This window comes from Manihot esculenta, chromosome 15 (genome assembly GCF_001659605.2).
Source record: "Manihot esculenta cultivar AM560-2 chromosome 15, M.esculenta_v8, whole genome shotgun sequence".
Lineage (NCBI taxonomy): Eukaryota > Viridiplantae > Streptophyta > Magnoliopsida > Malpighiales > Euphorbiaceae > Manihot > Manihot esculenta.
This window is the reverse complement of record NC_035175.2, coordinates 28,245,497-28,264,186: the sequence shown is the minus strand read 5'-3', so window position 1 is coordinate 28,264,186 and position 18,690 is coordinate 28,245,497. Positions and strand designations below refer to the sequence as shown.

At 34.0% G+C, this 18,690-nt stretch overlaps 2 protein-coding genes across 12 annotated transcripts; one reads left to right on the top strand and one right to left on the bottom strand.

The window, feature by feature from the left end:
- Positions 1-1,611: 1,611 nt before the first annotated feature.
- Positions 1,612-11,267, bottom strand: LOC110601391 (WAT1-related protein At4g19185). Of its 11 annotated transcripts, none has more exons than XR_002485820.2 (9): positions 11,109-11,267; positions 10,783-11,017; positions 10,127-10,189; positions 9,897-10,013; positions 9,471-9,753; positions 6,348-6,503; positions 2,819-2,970; positions 2,067-2,408; positions 1,612-1,949 (listed from the first exon to the last, which is right to left on the bottom strand). XR_002485820.2 is itself a non-coding variant. In XM_021738505.2 (9 exons), the coding sequence occupies exons 2-9, from the start codon at positions 10,992-10,994 to the stop codon at positions 1,942-1,944; spliced, it is 1,140 nt and encodes a 379-aa protein (XP_021594197.1). In that variant the 5' UTR covers positions 10,995-11,017; positions 11,109-11,267; the 3' UTR covers positions 1,612-1,941. The 11 variants fall into 11 exon arrangements, 8 of the variants coding, with proteins under 8 accessions (XP_021594197.1, XP_021594196.1, XP_043806770.1 ...); XM_021738505.2 differs by having other exon boundaries at positions 2,260-2,408; XM_021738504.2 differs by lacking the exon at positions 1,612-1,949 and having other exon boundaries at positions 1,963-2,408.
- Positions 11,268-15,359: 4,092 nt separating this feature from the next.
- LOC110602097 lies at positions 15,360-18,026 on the top strand. The gene is made up of 2 exons (XM_021739520.1): positions 15,360-15,646; positions 18,005-18,026. The coding sequence occupies exons 1-2, from the start codon at positions 15,360-15,362 to the stop codon at positions 18,024-18,026; spliced, it is 309 nt and encodes a 102-aa protein (XP_021595212.1).
- The last annotated feature ends 664 nt before the right edge of the window (positions 18,027-18,690 follow it).

Below are 18,690 nucleotides of genomic sequence, written 5' to 3'. Positions count from 1 at the left end.
CTATCCTAAGTATTATGGCCCTTACAAGATTGTGGATAAAATTGGTGCAATAGCTTATAAGTTACAACTTTCTCCAGAAGCCAAAATCCATGATGTATTTCGTATATCACTTTTGAAACCGGCTCATATTGGTAATGCTTTGAATGCTTCTAGTGATACTTTCAGTCCAGGCTCCCTATTCACAAGTAGTTCTGAATAGTTGGGGGAAAAGAGGCAATCGAGCTGCTGCTCAATGGTTGATTCAATAGCTTGGTTCTGCTCCTGAAGAAGCTACATGGGAGTTTGTTGATTCAATTCAACTTCATTTTCCATCATTTAGTCCTTGAGGACAAGGACTATTTTTGGGGGAGATATCGATAAGGTGCATTTGAATTAGTTATCACAAGTATTTTAATAAGAGTAGAGCACGTACCTTATAAATGAGGAGTATGTGTGAGAATGGCATGAGAAGCACATAATTTAAGGGAGTTAGTTAAAATCTGTAACGCTAATTGGTTAGCTAAACATCTAGGTATTTAGAAGGTATTTGTTTCAACTTTTTCATCCAATTGGTATACTTCCAAACCCTTATTTTATATATTTGATAAACTCTTTGAAAATGCGGCTGATAGCTGATAGATACTTTGTCAACTGCATTTTCCAAACCCTTATTTTATATATTTGATAAACTCTTTGAAAATGCGGCTGATAGCTGATAGATACTTTGTCAACTGCATTTTCCAAACCCTTATTTTATATATTTGATAAACTCTTTGAAAATGCGGCTGATAGCTGATAGATACTTTGTCAACTGCATTTTTCAATCAGTTTTAATATGCTGATTTAATATTTATGAAAATCGAACTGAATCAATTTTAATTAAAAATCAAATCGAATCGAACTGATCTGATTTGATTCAATTTGATCGATTTGAATTTTTAATAATTTTTTTATTTTTTACACTTTATTTTTAGTATTTTAAATTTTAATTAAAATATTTTAATTTTAATATGATTTCATATCCCTATATTATTAAAAATAATATAATATTATCATTAATCAATTCGATTTAATTTTTTTAATTTTTTTTAATTGATTCGATTTTTTTTTTAAATTTTATAATAGTGATAATATTATCAGCCTGAGCACTTAAAATAATATAATATTATATTATTAGTTTGAAAATAGTGATAATATTATATTATCACTGTGGAATTTTTTTTATTTTATATATATTTATTTGTTATTTCACGTATAAATAGTGGTAGCAATATATATTTTACTAAACACTTAATATCAGACATCGCTATCAATTATCAACCATCGATTATATTCAACAGTTAAATCAAACACTCTTAATATAGAAAAATACAATTGTAAACATATGATTGATTTGATTATTTGAATAAAATCTCTCTTCCTCTCAATTCTGTATTCTTAACTTTTTCCACTCTTATTTTCTTTATTTTCTATGTTTTTCCAGAAAACTCATCAATTTTTTGTAATTATTTTATTTTTAATTGGCCTATCCAAAGATGGATACAACAATGCAAAAATGATTATAAAAGGCATGCAACCTTATAATTAGAAAGGAATTGATGCAGCAACCCAGAAGAAAAGAAGGGATCAGTATACTTACGACAAGATTGCCATCATTAAAATTAACAACTAAAGACACACAACCAGTTAGTGATTAAATAAATTAGATGAAAAAGAAAATTCCACAATTGCCTCTGGCTTTCACTAGCATTCAGTATACTAAAATCTTGCAGCTCTGCTGCTTTCTGCTTCCTATCTATTTTGATTCATGTCTTTCAAAATTTTGCAAAGCCCTCAACATAGGCAGCATGAGAAGTCTCAAAAGTTTGCCATTTTCACGAGATGTCTTTCAGCACGTCCGCGGCCATTTGAGCCAAATTCAGAAATTTCCTGCTAGGATCAAGTGGCCAAGACAAATCTCATCTAAACAACTGCACAAAAGGATATAAAAACTGAGTTCTTCTTTTTCAATATCATTTCTCAACCAAATTGAAGGCAAAGGAAAAGCATGTCACAGCTTAAGAGAAGCACAGAATATTATGTCCTACCTTGATTTCTCCAAAAACTGAATACTTAATGAACAGAATAGACATAATACATCAATTTTTATTTTTTTTGTTATCACAAAATAGGTGACTTTAGAAAAGAATAAACTTTACACAACATATCATTGTTTGCCAGATTAATCTGCAGATTTTGGTGAGCAAGGCCCTGAGGACGTGTGTCCTCACTCGTACGCACCCTTGTTAACAGATGGATCTTTGTGGATGAAGGACTCAGAACCCCGGGAAAGAACATAAGGAATAATCCCAGCAATTGCCTGTCGTTCTCTATAGGATGCCCAAGTTACCAAATAAAGACCAGCAACGATCAAGCATCCCCCCAAGATGCTGTGACAAGAAGAAAAACAGAGTAAGCCTTCCCAACACCAGCTTCAGGTGCCAAGGATCCTTTCAAGCATTATGTTAAATATCAAGGAAAATCAATTCTGGCTTCAAAAGGTAGGCATTTCTGATTAAAGAAAAAGGAAATTTTATCTTGTCAACTTGTGTTAATGTCATTTTTATGTTTGGCTTCAACTAGAAAAGACCTATAGAAGTTCATTATCCAAGCATTCTCTCAACTATAGAAGAAAATTAAATTTTTTTTTCGAGAACAAAAATTTTATGATAACCTACAGATAGGACCACTCATAGACCAATTACGCAAAACATCACAACTATCTAAGTGGAGAAATGCATGCAATATGAGTAAATATACAAATTGGATGCAAAAAAGTTTCAAGTGACTAGAGTAAAACCTTCCCAAATATATGGGGCTCCCTAGAAAAATTCTTGACAATAAAGCAGAAGCTGCAGGTTGAAGTGGATTGTAGAGTGCAACCATAGCAGGCCCCAAGATCTTATTGGACCATGTAAGAAGTCCATAATTAAGGGCAGAAGCAACAATTCCCTGAGAAAAAAGTCACATTAGACAAACAGAAATTCATTATTGCAAGATATAATTAATTGTGCACACCTTATTAGTGCAAAAAGAACTTCAAAGAAAGGTTTCGGGTGATTCTAATACTTCTATGATTTTATGAAGGTGTGTTGAAGAAAAGCTTCTTGGAGCGCAGGAAATTAGTTGCAGCAATTTAAGAACAAAAGACCAACTTGCTGAATTGGCAAATCAGCAAATGCCCATATATGAGTAGTTCCCTTGCAGTTTTGAGACCCTTTTCTTCCTGCATGAAAGGAGATGCAATTTTTTTTCCATCCCAAATTTCCCATGCGTGTTCCTTCAAAATCACAATATTGTTTGATGGTTGTACTTTCTTTCTTTCCCTTCTTGACATTTCTCATTCATCTTCCATAAGAATTGTGGCATTGCAACAGCTGAACTCACCATCTTGGCTTCTAAAGTACTGCCACTTGCTTTCAACACCCACACTTTTTGCAACTCCTTTATTTCTTCCCCCTTCTTGTTGCTGAATATCAAATTTCCCCTTATCTGCCTCAGTCACCTGCACTGCAATCATCAATTTAGCCTCAGGTTGTCTTATGCTAATTGAATTGGGTAGTGGTGATATTTCCATTGCAGGTTGGTCAGATGAGAATTGAGTACTGCTGGACAGAATAGGTTTATTGACTAAGTTTTGGAATTTTAGAGTTGCAATGACATCATTGGTTGGTGATTTTGAAGAAAAGGGAAAGTTCCTATACAATTGAGAACTTTCGCATGATATAACAGTACAAGTGTTAGGGATCCTCAATTCTCTGTATCTGTCTTGATAATCTCCTACAGTCCTCTCCTGTTTCATTTTCATGTTCGACTGCATCCTCCCTTCCCTCATCTCCAAATTTAACACAACTCCTTCTCAAATTCCCTTTCTCTCGCACCAATTATTGAACCAATCATCAACTCTATCCACTAGAAATAAACTTGCTAGTTGCTACACTCACCCTTTCCTCCTTTGGGAACTTTATATACATCAAATTACTTCACAGTTTCTAAGCCAATCCTAGGCTCTTTTCCATCACAAGTAAGCAATTTAAGCTTTGGCAACATTTTCAATTCACTACCCGCTGTTATAATAGTATTTACAGGGAATGGAAGAATGCTCTTACCTCCCACAGATCTGCTACTTTCTGCCCTGTGATGTCCTCACCTCCATTGCTGCCTTCTTTTCCTTTTTCTTTCAAATTCCCAGCCTTCAAGGATTGGAGTTCTTCCATTAAGAATTTCCAATTTCATGAAACTTGGACCTCAAGTCTTCAAAGTTCTCGTCGTTCTTTTCTTGAACTCTTTCCATCTTTTCTTGAAAATCCCGAAGCTCCTCCTCCAATTCTGCCACCTTAACTGCTTCACAACTGAAGATAACTGATCTTGTCATTTTCAGGAATGAATTGCGATCACCAAGAATCAATTTGATACCAATTTATCAAAAGAAAACCCTAGAACAGAGAAATAGAAGAAGGATAGAGAAGAATAGAGAGAGATAGAGAGAAGAAGAACAACAAGAAGATTTTAGAGAGAATAAGAAAAGAATAGAAGAGAGAAAGGTTCAGATTATTATTGATCTTAGAATGAATATTCCATGTATTCCTACTCCCAATTTATACACAACAGCTCTCTGATAACCGCAGCAGCTCTCTAATAATTGTCACAGCCGACTTATAACAGCTTCTTTAACTACTCATCTTTCCCTCCAATTCCAGCAACTTGCTAACAACTATTCCCTCCAAAAATTCTCAGAATCCAATCCACACATCTTACTAGTCCTGTCAACAATTAACTCCTTTCAGCTCCCAATCTCTCATATATAACATGGTGCCATGGGGTGAAACAGAAATTTCATATATTATTGAATGAAAATCATTTGTTGCTAGAATTGCAGGAAACTGTCACTATCCATGAGGACTGGACTCCGTCTAATCCACAAGAGCCCAGCTTAGACATTGTTACCATCTTAGGTCATAGCACTCCAAAATCATCTACAACATCAAGGAGAATGTTCTTTTCCACTTTCCACTTTGTTTCGAGTCCAAAGACAACTCCAAGGATTATTAAATCTGGAGACTCAAAAGAAAATCATAGAGAGTATAACAGTTTTGACATTCAAGATATCAAATTAATCATCAACTTCAATAAAATTGCAACTGCTATTATCAATCCAGGTGAAGGGTAATAGATTCTCTTATAATGTACATCTCTTATTGCCAATGGGTACCTGCTATCTTTTTTCAGTTTCATGAATTGATCCAGATTCTCCAATACGAGGAAGAGGTGGAGTAGGATGGAACTCAGGCAAGGGTGTTCGAACAGGAATTACTCTACTACTCCATCAGTTTTAGATAGCTAAGTAGACTCCTTTAACTTTCTGAGTAGAACCAAGCCTTTTACAACCAAAATCTAACCATGCCCATACATGCTATCCTTGAAGAAATAAGAAAGGACATCACCAAATTACCCTAAAAAAATATAAAATTAATTATTAAGTTCACTATTAGCATAGCAAGTAATGTAGCTATATGAAAGGTTAGAATGAGATGGGTTCAGTCACTATTAGACTCAGGCTACAAATGAAGGCAGGAACACAAACTGCACCATTACCTAAGGTGACCACAAGTTGATGTAATAGAGGATTTGTGAGAGATAGCAGGAGATTAAGAGTTGAATTTAATTTACCTAGGAAATGATAATTCAAGGAAAACCTGTGATTGTTTCCCCTTGTTGGTATAAAAATCTCATTTCTTCCTTACTGTCTCCCTCTTTGTTCCCTCTACTCTCAAACCCATTCCTCCCACATCGTCCACCCAACAAAATAGAAAGAAAAAGAATCCTACTATTCTCCATATAAATAATTTTGATAGCAAACAATAATTTTGAAAAGTTAGGACAATTCAAACCCAAAGATTTTGTATCCAAACATGAGCCATTGATTTAATCAAAATATGTGATAAGATTTATATTAGGTGATGAAACATGACATGTATTGAGATGATAATTTGGATATATAGTGCACAACTTGGATAAAATTACCAACAGAAAAAGAAGAAAAAGTAGCACGGAAATGAAAACAGTAGTGATGGACAAAATAAAGAAATCAACTTCCAGTCTCTTACGCAGGAAGTGAACCATAACACTGACCACAATATCCCAGAAAAGGTAAAGGGCACTCTAAAAGGTAAAACTAAACAGAAAATTGGACTTCATCTCATAAAGAGTAAAAAAGACGATACAGTTATTCATAGTTGGGTAGAGTTGAAATTAGATGACTGAAAATAAATTGTACATCCACAGAAGACATGAAACTGAGGGCAGATATATATTGAACAGCAACTTACAGCATAAATGACCGCCCAAAGCTCAGACTGCACCAGACTCCACTCTGCTGCTCCATTGGTCATAAAGAATGCTGTCAGTACCATCAATAGAGCTCCAAATGCATATGAATATGCTGTGACCGAAATGCTGGCAGGATATTTTATTAAAACTGGAGCCTGCAAATTTTCCAAATAACAAATGAAGTGTTAGCAGACTATTGCTAATATACAAGAGATTCACACATGGAGAAAGAAAAATATTGAAATGTAAGACCAAGTCAAAGTTACTAATGTAGTTGAGAAAAACTAGCTCCACATACTATTACTACTCATGATATCCTACTTGCTAGCAGTGTTGTCTCTTATGTTATTTGTGATGTTAGTAGCGTTGTTAGTGATTAATAGTGCTGTTAGTGGTTAATAGTGCTGTTAGTGGTGCTGTTAGTATTTTGCTTTGTTTTCTTTCACTTTTCTTAGTTGAAGGAGGGTGATAATCTATGTTCTAATCATACTAATAACTTCTCCTATTAATTCTGTGGTTAATAGGTAGAGGTTATCTCTTCTCTTTATATTTAAGTTCAGTCGAAATAATAAACTTAGTTGTAGGAGGTGATCCTTCATATTCTGATCATGTTAATAAATTATCTTGTTCATAGAAACAGGTTATCTCTTCCTTTTGTATTTAAGTATTTAAGTTTCAGTTGAAATAATAAAGCAGATATGATAGAATTTTACCAAAAATTGTTAAGTACTTAACTCAAGAGATTTTCAAATTCTCTCTTAATGAGTTTATACAACCTTCATCATAGATTGAAAAAAGAAACAACCATTTTCTTCTTCATCTATTGATCCATTAATTCCTCAATCTCGTCCCATAACTTGATCCAATTTCTAAGGATCCTAACATTTGGTATCAGAGCCTAGTTATGGAGGATTCAATCCAACATCAATTTGATAGACTTTTAGCCTTATTTCTTGAAGAACAGGCTGCTAATAAATCCCGACAGGAGGAACTTAATACAAAATTGGAGAACCTCACAAGAACCGTTGCTAGTGCCAAACTGTCTGCATCCATCTCAAATAGCAGTACCCAAAATCGAGCTTTAAAATTAAAAGGGATAGCCAATTTAATTTGTGTAGGATTTGATTCTTCCAGTAGCACTCCTGTGGTCCCTAAATTCGCTGTATTGAATTTCCACAATTAAATGGGCAAGAAGATCCTCTAATTTGGTTAACTCATTGTAAGCATTTTTTCTGTCATCAACGAATAGGGAACGATGAGAAGGATCCATCTTGGGAAACTACCACTCAATTGAAACAATAATTCTCTACTCTCGTGCTTGAGGACAAGCACGTCAACATGGAAGAGAGTAATGTTAGCAGACTATTGCTGATATACAAGAGATTCACATATGAAGAAAGAAAAATATTGAAATGTAAGACCAAGTCAAAGTTACTAATGCAATTGAGAAAAACTAGCTCCATATATACTCATGATTTCCTTCTTGCTAGTAATGTTGTCTCCTATGTGTTATTGGTGATTGGTGATTGGTGATGTTAGTAGTGTTGTTAGTGGTTAATAGTGCTGTTAATGGTTAGCGGTTCTGTTAGTAGTGGTGTTAGTGGTTAATAGTGTTGTTACTAGTGGTGTTACTTTCCTTAGTTGTAAGAGGGTGATTCTCCATGTTCTGATCATGCTAATAACTTCTCTTGTTAATAGGAAGAGGTTATCTCTTCCTTTTGTATTTAAATTCAGTTGAAATAATAAATGAGACATGGTAGAATTTTGCCAAAAGTTATTGAGTATTTAACTCAAGAGATTTTCAAGTTTTCTCTTAATGAGCTTGTACAACCTTCATCATAGATTGAAAAGAGAAACAACCACTTTCTTCTTCATTTATTGATCCATTAATTCCTCAACCTCGTCCCATAACTTGATCCCATTTCTAAGGATCCTAACAAAAGGTCATTAACATCTCACAATAATAAAACTAATAGATAAATGGTTTTTAGTGATGAGATACTGTTATGTATACTGGGAAGAAATATAGAAAGAAGCAACAGCCGAGAGAGTAGTTAGCAATGGAGGAAAAAATAGTAGTCTCTTATGAATTGGTTACGAACTGTTATTATCATTAATCTCTACATTTCTCAACGCTTTCTTCTGTTTTCTTCTATAAGTCTTCTTCTTTTCAGTAACTGTCTTGTTAGGGTTCTATTCTTAACAGATACTTAAGCATGATAATCAAGAATACTACAAGGAAATACTGAAAAGTATTAACAATTATTTCAAAATATTGTGTGTATCCAGATGACCAACTCTTTGCCCTCTAATAGAAAATGAAAAACATTGCAAGCTGATTCATGTCTTGAAAATAACATTAAAGGCAGCAAGGCTAAAAGGAAAAGTTGGTTCAAGTATTACACCAAATGATCAATTTATTCATGGTTAAACTTCTAGGAATGCATTAGACAGCAAGTTCCATTAACTACATCCTTAATTTTATTATGTGATTGTTTCTCATGCAGCATCAGTTAAAAATCAGAATCTCATTTATCTTGCGATGGCATAATAAAGAAATTAGATATCAATGGAAGCCATACTGACACCTTGAAAATATAAGAAATCGCTGAAATTTTAATTATCACGATAGCTTGATGGCATACAGGCTATCACTGCTTTACTCAAAAACTGCTTCATGTGACTTGTGTATCAGCAATTATGGGCTTCTTTATTTCTTAGTTTCATTGCTTCCGTGGGACTAGAGATTCTTCAGTCTTTTGAGGATTTGTAGTTTTTCTACAAGGTCCATAATTCGAGCAAATGAATTAAATACATGTTTCTACAAGTTCGTTTTGCTTGAACTCCCTTAGATTCAATTCATGCAGATCTCTATTTTCCCTATATCATGCATTTTTTTAACAAATTGTACCATCTACTAGTAGCAGAACTTCTAAATAAGAAATTCTTAATGAAATGTATTCCTAAGTAGTACTAAAATCTCTATATTTCCTAATAAGACATTTAACAGAAAATTCTGGAAATTCTTAATTTCATAATTTTTAAAAATAAATCAAAATACATAAATATTTCATTTCAAATTATCTGTCTCACTATCACTGGATAACCATATAAACATTTACCTGAATGGCCAGAAAAGCAGCCATGCACATACAATTCCCTATTAAGCATAAAACTCCAAGATGCCAACTTTCCAGACCTATATTCAGGAAGCTGGACAAAAACCATCCAGCAGGCTCTGGTTGACCCTTGGCACTTATTTCGCTTGCTGCAGAATCTGCATCACTAAATCCAAAGACAACTGGACCACGGAACAGAACCATCAACATGGCACCAGAAACACAGACAAGGGTACCCCCAACCTTCGCTTGACCCTCAGTTCTTGACAAATTCACTCTTTCTGTTCTGCAAGAACAAGTTCATATAGGAAACTGAACAAAAAGCACTCATACAAGCAATGTACTTTGCATATGATATATCATAGAAAAAAGAAAAAGAACAGCAGCTAAATTATACACACACACAGTGGGTGAATTTGTTGGACCTACCCCATCATCACAGCCAAGAGAAACGTAAAAACTGGGATTGAAGGCTGTATTGCCGCAGCATATGTTGGATTTGTGTAGCCAAGGCCAAGAAGAAATAGTAGCTGGTTGCCAAATATCCTACCAAATAACAAAACCAAATAGATTGGTTACTAGGATGGTGTTTCTGGATATTGGTAGTAAGCATTTCATAGTGTAACTAGATGAATAAAGATGGATTAAGATAAACACACCCCGTTAACCCAAGGAAGAAGAATGACAAGAGTAGACGTTTTGTCATAGGTGGTCGAATCCTTCTACAAAAAGAAATACAAAATGTCTCAGGATTATGCATCATGTGGAATAATATATGAAATTATAAAGCAGAACAATGTCATAAGAAATTAAGAACTTGTACTGCCCATCTGACAACTAAATAAACCAACAGGAAAAGCTGCAAAATATGCATTTCGCTATGTCCAAAGGCCTATTATGTCATCATCATTGAAGCTGCACTTCAAAAGTGCAAATGAGAATCAGTATTCATACTGGCAAAATATAATTCACTTAGTTATCACATGGAATTGAATAAAACTGCAAGGCTTGTCTTATATACAAAATCGATCAAATTTAATACCAATTGGAGGTAGCCATCTTGTCCTCCCCCCTCCCACCCCAATTGATCGGCAAAAAACCAAAAAAAATCTGAGAGTTGAAGAAAAAAAAAAAAAACAAAAACAAAAACAAGTAAAAAGAAAAAAGATTCTAATTAAAAAATTAAAAACCATTGCATTGGTAAAAATTCTCCTAAACATGTATACAAATGGACCAAATAGGCACAGACATCAAATGCTAAATAAGACAAACCCAGAAAGGGGAAAAACACAAAAGCCCATACAAATTGAATTACTTTTCACGGATATAAGCCACGGGAGCGAGGATTGAGAGAGCAAGCAAGTCTCGACAGACACAGAAAACAAGTTGATTGACCCCAACGTTAAGAGCCACCTTGGTAATAACATGATATCCTCCATTGAATAGCTGCACCATCGCCATGGCGACATGAGCATTCCCAACCTCTTTTTCCAGAGCTCCTACTCCACCTCCAGCTGATGATCCCATCCCTTTCTTCCTCTTAAAAGCCTCTGTATTTAGGAGAGGAAAGAAAGAAAATTTATATGAAAATCAAAGAAAGAATCATACAGAAAATGAAAAGGAAAATATTAGAAAACGAACCAAAATCCAATGGTAAGGTAAGTTGGTGTGGGGATTGCGTAAAAAACCATCTGGGTTTCCTTAATTTTCAAGGCAACAAATTTAATTTTTTTTTGTTTTCTGTTTTTAGTGAATATATATGTGATTTTCTTTCCTTAATTGACATGGATGCTCCTTGCTCTCATAAACATAGATTTTCTTTTTTTTTTTTTTGAAACCTCGAAAACATAGATTTAATTTCATTCTTCTGTATCAAATTAATTTTTGAATTACTTAAGAAAATTAAGACACTTTAATTTTAATTTATTATATTTCAAATTTTTATTTTTAAACTATCAGATCATTTATTTGAAATTTTAAAATTTAATAAATAATTCATTAAATAAATTATTGAATTGATTTTATTATAAAATAAAAAATATATTTGTTATTATTTTTTAGCTTCAAATTTGAAAAATTATTCTTATTCGCTGTATAAGTGAAAATTTGTCCAATAAGACTATGCAGGGTGTCTTTGGCCGAGAATAATGAGACAAATAAGCTGATTTCCGCCCTTTTTAATTTTTTTTTTTTTTTTAAATTCCACTCTGCCTAAAAAAATGAAAGGTATAAGAAGAGTATATAATAATAAATTAAAAATAAATAGTGGACAATTAAAATATATTATCAAATAAAAGATAAAATAACAACTAAAATAAAGTAAAATATTAAGAGAAAATTAATAGAAAAAAAAGATAAAATTGATATGGTTGGTTTTGAGCGTATTTGATCTAAATTAAAAAAATTAATCGAATCGAATTAATTTAAAATTCAGTTTTATTTCTATTTGACTTAATTTTTAATTTTAAAAATTTTCATTATTTCAGTTCGGTTCGATTTTGATAAAAAAAAAATTAAATCAAACCGATTAGTGATAATAGTATATTATTTTCAATAATATAGATATTTAAATTAAAATATTTTAATTAAATTTTAAAATATTAAAAATAGTGTAAAAATTAAAAAATTTATTAAAAATTTAAACTCATCAAATCAAACTGAATTAAATCGAATCAGATTAATTCGATTTGATTTTTGATCAAAATCGATTCGGTTCAATTTTCATAAATATTAAAATTTAAAATTTTAATTTATTCGATTCTATTCAATTTTAAATTAAACCGACTGATTGATCATCATGGTTGGTTATAAAATATTGGAACTATATCAAAAGTAAAAGATGTAAAAAACTCAAAACATAGAGTTTTATTAAACATTTTGAACTTAATTTTTTACACAAAGAATCACCCAAGAAGGTCATCAGAAGTCTATGATATACCCTTTGAAAGTTCCAACATTATCTAGCTGTGCTCAGAAATACTGGTTTATGCGATTAATGTGAAAATTCATAACTAAATTTAAATACAAATCAGACAAATAATGTATAAAAATTACATGAAATTTTATGAGAAATTTAATAAAAGAATTTTTAGAAAGAAAATTAACTTTTATCAAAATTGATTTTTGAACAGAATTAATTTACTTTTTAATATACTCTAAATTGTGTTTGATGACCGTCGGACTTTCTACGAGTGAGGTCGGGTCCTAAAGGAGAACACATGCTCTCATAAACATAGATATTTTTTTTTTAAAACCTCAAAAAAACATAGATTTAATTTCATTCTTCTGTATGAAATTAATTTTTGAATTACTTAAGAAAATTAAGACACTTTAATTTTAATTTATTATATTTCAAATTTTTATTTTTAAACTATCAGATCATTTATTTTAAATTTTAAAATTTAATAAATAAATTATTAAATTGATTTTATTATAAAATAAAAAATATATTTTTTTATTATTTTTTATTTTCAAATTTGAAAAATTATTCTTATTCGTTGCATAAGTGAAAAGTTTACCAATAAGACTATGCAGGGTGTCTTTGGCCAAGAATAATGAGACAAATAAGCTGATTTCTCCCCTTTTTTAATTTCCTTTTTTAATTTTTAAATTCCACTCTGCCTAAAAATATGAAAGGTATAATAAGAGTATATAATAATAAAATTTTTTAATTATTTAATATTTCTAAAGTATCACATAACATAAATGCCAACTATTTTCTTTTTTTTTTAGACATTGATTTGACTTTACTTAGTAGTGAATTTGAAATGTGATCCAAACTCTGGGTACCATGACTAACTCTTACATTTTTTAATAATATTTTTAACAAATAAATTATTATCTATAATTATAAATATCATAATTATTTTAATAATTATTACCGATTAAAAATAATTTCATAATACCAAGTTAAATTTCAAATAATTATCATATTTAATTAGTTGTAATAAAAATACTTCAGTCCAAATAAAAGATTAAATAGAAAAATACTATCAATCTTTAAAATATGAGTTTTAAACTCAGCAAATATTTATGCAAGCAATCTTGAAAGATATTACAAGATTTCTATTAAGGATATGATTTGGGAAACATTTAATGAAGTTCTGTCTTGTTTTGGAAAATTAATCAAACAGATCTCTTCAATCATTCCCTTCTAGGATTCACTAACCTCTCTACAACACTTGTTGCCAGCATATATAAGGCTACAGACTACAGAGATTGATCAACAACAAGAATCCCAATTCCTTTCCCGATTGTTCAAAAGTCCCATGGCTTCCCCTTCTTCATCAGTCCAAGTTTTGGGAGGCTCTGAGTCTGAGCTTTTAACTTTTGAAGACATGGAGTTGCATAACGTTGATGTCAATACGCAGGTGACGAAGTTTGAATGTTTGTTGATGGTTGCAGCAGTTGCTACTGTCAAGTGGGAGGAACAGAAGAGAAACAAAGCTGTGGAGATGGATAAGCTACCTAGGCTTTTAAGGGGAAAGCCTTTGAAAAAGCAAGAAGTTTTTCTTGTTGAAGAAAAGGGGTTCAGCAACAAAGCCAGAGAGTTCAAGGGAGAAAAATTACTGGATGTTGCAAGCAAGAACTATAAAGAGAAGGATCTTCATCAATGGCGGTTCAACATTGAGACTGAGCAAGAATTGAATCAAAAGAAGAATGAGGCAAGAAACACTACTGCACCAAAGAGAAGAGCGTTACTTGAGAATCAAGAAAGGAGAAAAAGGCACAGAAAGACAAGCTCGAAAAGCGAGAATGGAGATTTGAAGAGTTCAACGCCATTGCCACAACCAAGCCTACCTGAAAAATTCAAGAAACTGATCCTCGAGATGAAGGGCACTGAAGCAAAGTTGGTGATCCAGAAGGCAATAACAAACACTGACACGCAAGACAATTAGGGGCGTTTATCGATGCCGAATAAGCAAGTGTTATGTGAATTCTTGAATGAAGATGAGAAGGAAAAGCTAGAGAAAGATGAACACTTGCAAGTGAAGATCATTGATCCTAATCTTGAAGTTAGTGACATGAATTTCAGGCAATGGAAGCTGAACAAACCCAATGGGAGTCATTCTTTAACCTATGTGTTTCGCACTCACTGGAATGAGTTTAAGAAGAATAATGGGTTAAAAGAAGATGATATAATTCAAGTATGGGGTTTTAGAGTTGAAGGGAAGATTTTATTCGCTTTGGTGAAGGCTGAAGAAGGATGAGAAAATGGACAATGATCCGAAGAAGCAGCATTCGCATGCTAGTTTCTTTTTTTTGGTGGAAACTTAGTTAAGGGGTTGATTGTGGTATTAGTTAAAGGATATATTATTCTCCTTTTATCTTTTGATCAACAGTTAACTTTTGACCATTTTTTCAATTATTTTAATATGAATTTTGAAGATATTTAATTAAATGATTACTCAATTATTTCAAAATTGAACCAACTAATTACACATCTCTGCATACAGGATATAACATCTCAGCTATTAACAATCAATCAACAGTATGAATTAAACTCAACAATGGCATAATTATTCTGCTCTGTGCAAACTCACCGGCAGTTTCCTTTCCACCAACACTGCCCAAAACTGACACAGATTTTGAGGGAGATTAATATTTTCCCTTTTCTTTTTCATAAAGTTTAAATAAACAAACACCACCACCTAATTCTGGGCTCCACCTCTCTCTCTCTCCACTCCTCCCTCTTCCCCTCTTACCATAGGTCCAAACACTGTATCTCTCAGTTTCTATGTGTTGGTACTTGGTAGCTTTGTTATAAGGTTATACTTCTCTTGTAAAGCAATCAAGCAAATGTCTTAACCCTTCACAGGAAATAAAAAATAAAAAATCCCAAGTTCTGATCTTGTTTCATCAAATTTTTTTTTTTCCTTCTGGAGTGGCAAAATGGCAACGGCACACACCCCCCATTTTAACACAGACCACCATTTAAGCCGTTGCAGCAGTGACTTGTCGTTCTCTGGAGAGTTTGGTGCCCACAGGGACTCTTCAGCGTCAAATTGCTTGTCAGAGGTGGACTTGGAGAGTGGGGTTTTGGAGGGGAAACTGCATTTGGATGGTAAAACTAGGAGAGATTGTAGAATTTGCCATTTGGGTTTGGAGAGTAATGGGCCAGAGAACGGGGCAGCCATTGACTTGGGGTGTTCCTGTAAGGGTGATTTGGGATTCACAAGGTAAGAAGGATATGCTGATAATTATTATTATTTTTTTTTAACAAGAATTCTCGTTTGCTGCAATCAGCCTATGGCTGATTCACAAGGTAAAAGACTGATAAATTAAATATATATAAGAAAAAAATTAAATTTATAAGTATAAAATTACTGAAAAAAAATTTAATACGATTTTAGTTTCCTTCATATTCTTGATTTCTCAATTTTGGCATAAATCAGTATGTTTTAAATTTAATTTTAAAATTATCAAATTGAATAAATTGCTATGGGAGAAAATTTAAATTTATAGATAAGAATTTATTTTATGTTAAAAAAAAGATAAGAATTTCTTTTTTAAATTCAAAAGCCCACTTTATTAGTATAATATTAGTTATTTAAAATATTTGATTAAGTAGCTGTTTTGATTTAATGTGGTTTTAATTTCAGTTTAGTATTTATTTAGGAATTGAAACCAAATGAAGAATTTAATACAATTTCAGTTGCTTTCAGATTCGTTTGGTTATCAGTTTCTTATTTTTGGTATAAATTTAATTTAATTTTCTGATTCAATTCAATTTAATAAATTTATTTTTTTCAAAAATTCTTTGCTCCACTGATATTTCTGTGTTCTTATCATTTACCAAATTAAATTTAAATATATTTCTTCAAAACAATTAATGTAAATTTTGAAACTTAAATGTATTGATAAAAATATAAATTTATTGTTTTAAGCAATCATTACACTAATTTTCAGATTAGTTCCCTGTGGAATCAATTCATTTATAAGAAATGGTACTGACAATATCAGATGTTCATCAATAAGAAAAAAGGAAACAAAGAGTCCACGTCAATATCAACCGTGAACCTTTCTCTGATTATTATTATTTTTTTAATTATTAATATTCTGAAATTCAGAAAATAGAATTTATAGTATGAGAGTAAGTTTAGTCTGGGAAGATAACGTCTCTTTCCCTTTATCCATTTTCCTTTTGTCCTCTAGTGACGCATAACCGCCACCCTGTTACAGTGCCACATGTCCCTATCACTCAGACCTGTACGTACAGACATGTCAGCATACCCCTCTCTGTCAGGCGGCCATTTAATTCCTCCCGGCATACATGCTGATAGGGCTGCGAGGTGGCTGGACCTGCTATCCTACATCCCATCACATCACCGGGCTAGGTTATCCTCTAGTGGACCTGCGCATGAGGCCAATCCAGCTTGCCTTAGTCACGGGCTAGAGTGCGCGACACTGGGCTGGTCTGCTTTAGAGGGTTCTAATGGGCTTTAGGCCTGTGCTCTTCTCCAGGGCCCGGCCTCACCCCGGGTATAAGAAGTCTGGCGGTCATCAAGTACCCCCTTTACCTCCTCAGTAATTATTCCATAAGTAATGAGGGGGGTAAATCTCTAGGCCCATTATGACCGCGCGACCCGAGGAGGCTCCTATCAAAAACGCCCTTTCTCTGCTTTTACTCTTTTCAAATTCAAACTCTCCATTTCTCTTTAAATTCTTCTTCTTGCTTTGCTCTCTATACTTCGTCTCTCTCATCCCCTGTAAAATTTTTTTGAGGTATGTCTTCTGCTCTCTAATGGCTATCCCTAGACTCCATAATATCTTGAATTCGAGGTCCAGTATCTCCTCTGCATCCCTTTCTAACTTCTTTTCTCGAGAATACCTAGATACTTCCCTCTATCACATTAGGACTCCCCACCGCAATTAGAGGATCGTTCTTCCCGTTCCTCCGCCGTCGGGTTTGATTGACCCCAGCGGGATCGCAGCTTGGTCTTCTTTGTCAAGCAATGCGATTTCGATCTAACCTTCCCTTTTTCTCCCTTCTTCATCGAGGTTTTTCTTTACTTCAGAGTAACTCCTCGCATGCTCTCACCGAACTCCATTCTTTTTATGTGTTCTTTTGAATCCATCAACTTGTGTTGGGGTTTTACCTCTTTCGCTATTTTGTTTTCTACCTTCTTCCGTCTAGTCCGTGCTAGTCAGAGGTTCTATTATTTTCCTCCTCGAGGAGGGTTATCTATCTTCTCGGGGTATAAGGACTCCATCAAGGGCTGGGTTCAAGGTTTCGTGGTGGTGGAGTTAAAGGAAGGCTCTGGAATAACCTGGGATGTGGATCTCTCCTGGAGGGATGTCCTTCCGGGTTGTAACGACCTTCCTAGGCTGCCCCTACTAGACCAGATCTGCCTTCTTCGACTAACCTCTGTCTCGCAGAAGTATAATGTCGAAAAGTGCATGTTCGTGTCCAATTTTCGGGACTACCAAGAAGCTGGTATTTGTTTGTTGATGGTCTGCCTTTTTTTTTTTCTTCTGACTTTTGCCTTTTTCTTGTATTTGTTTTTAACTTTTAGTTATTTTTGTTTTTTTTGCAGCCTCTTCAGGAATAGGGAATGACTTACCATCAGGAGAAATCATTAGCACAAAGCAGCGAAGAAAGTTGAAAAGAAAACAAAAGAATGACTTACCATCAGGAACATCTCCCTAATTGTATCTCTAAGCTCCCCCCGAGGCCAAGACTGAAACGTCGCCTGCTCCTTAGTGGAACTGGCTAGAAGACCAGTAAGAGCAGGCAAGCGGGGGTCCGAGGCCTCTGTAACGCCACCAAACATCCGCTCTTTGATGACTTCGGCGACTACACTGGCAGGAGATTGGTGGGTGATATCCTCTGCATTCAGAATGTCGTTGTTGGGAGCCAATAGCAGGGGTATCACAGGGACATCTTTCTTCTTTTCAAGGGGAGGGAGAGCTGGGGCTGACCCTTTGGAAGCTCGCCTTTCCTTCCCAATAGGAGGGAGAGCTAGAGTCGACCCTTTGGAAGTCCTGGATTTCTTCCGAGCAGGAGCTGGGGGAGACATTTCAGAAGAGGCTGGACGCTTGTCCCCCCCCTTTCTCGTGACATCTCCGTCAACAGGGCCGGACCCAGTCTCCGCAGGAGCAAGGACATCCTTAGTAAGGGCCTCTGGGACATCTTCCTCCACAAGGATAACCTCTGTTCTTTCCTTCGGAGCTTCCACTTCAATATTCGGGGTCTCAAGCCTCCCCTCATGCACCTCCTTAG

Bases quoted from the DNA above. Each gene is read 5' to 3' on its own strand.
- LOC110601391 (XM_021738504.2), bottom strand. From the start codon at position 10,994: ATGGGATCATCAGCTGGAGGTGGAGTAGGAGCTCTGGAAAAAGAGGTT. The intron at 10,014-10,126 runs GTGTGTTTATCT...GTTATTTGGTAG, and splicing joins TTCTTCCTTGGGTTAACGGG to GATATTTGGCAACCAGCTAC. The intron at 2,971-6,347 runs GTAAGTTGCTGT...CTTTTTTCTCAG, and splicing joins TTTGGGCGGTCATTTATGCT to GGAATTGTTGCTTCTGCCCT.
- LOC110602097 (XM_021739520.1), top strand. From the start codon at position 15,360: ATGGCAACGGCACACACCCCCCATTTTAACACAGACCACCATTTAAGC. The intron at 15,647-18,004 runs GTAAGAAGGATA...TTTTTTTTGCAG, and splicing joins GGTGATTTGGGATTCACAAG to CCTCTTCAGGAATAGGGAAT.